The sequence below is a fragment of the Verticillium alfalfae genome, genomic scaffold, assembly GCF_000150825.1.
Source record: "Verticillium alfalfae VaMs.102 supercont1.4 genomic scaffold, whole genome shotgun sequence".
NCBI lineage: Eukaryota > Fungi > Ascomycota > Sordariomycetes > Glomerellales > Plectosphaerellaceae > Verticillium > Verticillium alfalfae.
This window is the reverse complement of record NW_003315035.1, coordinates 2,244,339-2,247,293: the sequence shown is the minus strand read 5'-3', so window position 1 is coordinate 2,247,293 and position 2,955 is coordinate 2,244,339. Positions and strand designations below refer to the sequence as shown.

Genomic DNA, 2,955 nt, shown 5'->3' with positions numbered 1-2,955 from the left:
ATTCCATGCTCCTGAGAGCGGTGACATCTTCTCCTTTCGGCTCTACCGCCACCTCTGCGTCCGAGACCCCGCCGGCCGCACCAACGCCTTCGGCTCCAAGCAGTTCGACCCTTTCGACGCCGTCATGGCCCAAGTCCGCCACGTGCCCTCTTTGAAGTGGTACCAGATGGTCGTGCTCCGCGAACGGTGCGTCAACGACATTGTCGATGCCCTCGAAGGGGGGGGCCAGCAGCTGCCCATTGGTACCGAGCGCAGCCTCAAGAAGATGTGGCTTCTCATGGACGTGGCCACGACGAAAGGCCGCACCACCATGATCGGAAACGAAGCTCTCTGGACCCATGCTGACCTGCACAATATTCAGTTCTTTCTCACCAAGCTTAGCATGCACTTTCAAGATCCTGTCTGGGCCGACCCCTTCATGAACACCCTTGTCAAACTCCTCTTGGGTCAGCGCACCCTCTACAAGCTCTGGCTCGTGCTCACGCGCCACGGCCTCACGGAGCTGCGAGACATTATTCAGCTCAAGGTCCGCTACGACTATCTGCCCGTCCACGAGCAGTACCGGCGCGCCCTCTTCGGCGAGAAGGTCCTTGGCGTCCCTGCACACGAAGTTGGCGTCCTGCATCTCGAAGCCTGGGGTCGTGGTACAGGCCATCTTCAACGCCCGGATGAGCTGATCCGTACCGAGGCTGTCCGTCGCGGCCTCGATATTGACCGTCACATCATCTACATGATCCTCTGGGGCCAGAAGAGTATACCTGAGGATGATTTCCTGGACGAGGACGAGCTCCCGGACGCGGACATATTGGAAACCACCACATGGGCCGAGCTCTCCCAGCCCCAGCGCGCCGATCTCCTCCAGGAGAACCTCGACACCTTCCGCTCCGAGCGGCAGTTCCTGTTTGCCCGCCAGGCACGCCTCGGTCGTATCGCCCGCATCAACACCGCTGTGCAGGCCGACATGGTCGGCGGCGGCGGATCCGCAAGCAGCGCACCGGCCATCAACCCCGACGATGGCATCGATTTCTCCGCCCTGCCCACGGAAGACGACCCCAGCACATGGACACGCACCGTCGTCAGCCCCGAGCCGGACAGCGGAGCCTTGCGCGGATCCGAGCCGACCCTGACCGAAGCCATGAGGGACGCCATGCGGCGTACCGACCGCGTTGATGGCGCGCAGTCCGACGACGACGTGCGGTTGTACATCTATGGCGTTCTGTTCGGCTCAGGCCTCGCCGACGAGGACCAGGAAATCAGGGCTGACAAGGCGTGGGTCGACTGGGAGAGGGAGGACTCGGACCCGCGGTGGCTCGAGTACGTCGACGAGATCAACGCCCCTGACGACGAGAGTTTTGAGCAATTTGATGATCTCGAGCTCTATGAGCGGCAGGAGGAAACTCATGGTGAAGGTGAAGATGACAGCACGGCTCCAACCCTATATCCCGAGTTGACGGATGATGGAGACGTTGACTGGAATCTGTATGACGATCTGAGCAGTTCAAATACCCCGCCCGAAGTGTGATGAGAACGCAGCAAGCACATCGTTGAATGTTGGTTGAGAGACAGCGCTGGATGTTTGGCTGAGCAGGTTAGCAGGGGATCAAAGGTTGACACTGGTCATGGGTTGGACAAAGGACGGCGTTGCTTCGAGCGACATGCATATACGACCGCAACAGCTCGCCGGCTCAGGAAGGTTCAAAACGATAGTATTGCATATGCTCATTTTCCCTCAAGCGATCATTGCCTGGCCGGTCTTGTCAACATCTTCACACTCGCCCTAATTAGGTGCCAAAGCATGATGGACTCACCTCTAGCATGCCAACAACAGTCGTCGTGTCATTACCGAGCTGCTGTTCGCGGACCTCGCCTTGGCAAAATCAAGCAATAGTATTCTTCATACTTAACGCCGCCTGCAGGATGCAGTTTTTACACCCCACCGGCTAACGGTATGCAACATGAGATATAACTTGGAACAGACGAGTTATGGAAAGCAACACGTTTCGCATTCTCAGACGCGAAAGAAAATTAAAGCAGTCAGCCCGCCTGACCATGTTCACTCCCCGACTCCCCCAACTCTGCCGCCCATCCAACCGTGAAACCATCTTGAAGGGGGCAAAGCTCAAGCCAAAGCCAAAGCCAAATGCCCAAGCAAACTAAAAGTAGTGGGAAGAGAACAAGGACGAAATGAGAATGGGAGAGGTGGAGGAGAGGGGTGTGAGAGTACCAGAAAAGACAAGCAGATCAAATAAAAAAAAAAAAAGAGAGAAGACAGGAAAAAGGACAGACATCGATCGAAGAAGTAGAAGAGCGAGACCGCACACCGAAGCCGAGGTTCCTTTCCCACTCCTTCGCTATGCATCTCTCCCACCGTACTGCCCCCTGGGCTGTCATGCCACAAGCCATTCGCGCGCAACCCCACCCAATGGGCAAAAGTCCGACTCCGCAGTCCAGTCCCCCAAAGTAGCCAGCCCTTTTGTACGGACTCTGATGCTCAACGGCATCAAACGCAACTCCGCCCAACGTGTTCCGAATCCGTCCAGTTGTAGTAACACTCTTTTGTCTTTCCCGCCTCGCAAACTTTTGTACCCGGTTACTCATGGTATTCTGACAACAACCGTGGTCCAAGATTCTTCCCCATCTTGCCGACCGCCTTACTTGAAACATGAAACAAATGGGGTTCCCTCGATGACCAGTGGTCGAGGTGTCGTTGATGCCAAAGCAAATGCTCTATCGTCGTCTCGTCTAAAAGCTCGTCCCGGGGTCGAGGGGTGGGTTCTTCAACGTCCGATGCATAAACGGCGATCGATATACAGCCATCTGGTGAATACACGACCTACTTAGGCAGGGGAATTTGTTCTGCGGGGCGGAGCCTCCATTTTGGGGGACATCTTCCGCCTGTCAAAGAGAGGCCTCCGATGCTGCTGGAAAAGGAGGGCAAAGGGTCTTTCTCGTTCT

The 2,955-nt window shown here is 56.4% G+C and overlaps 1 protein-coding gene across 1 annotated transcript in view; it reads left to right on the top strand.

Annotated features, from left to right (window-relative positions):
- VDBG_04158 (conserved hypothetical protein) overlaps positions 1-1,522 on the top strand; it is a gene marked incomplete at both ends in the record, with an annotated part of 2,122 nt that extends 600 nt beyond the window's left edge. Inside the window, one exon of the mRNA XM_003006159.1 lies at positions 66-1,522. Within this exon, the coding sequence (XP_003006205.1) occupies positions 66-1,522 (1,457 nt within the window). The remainder of the gene's footprint in view (positions 1-65) is intronic.
- Between the last annotated feature and the right edge of the window lie 1,433 nt (positions 1,523-2,955).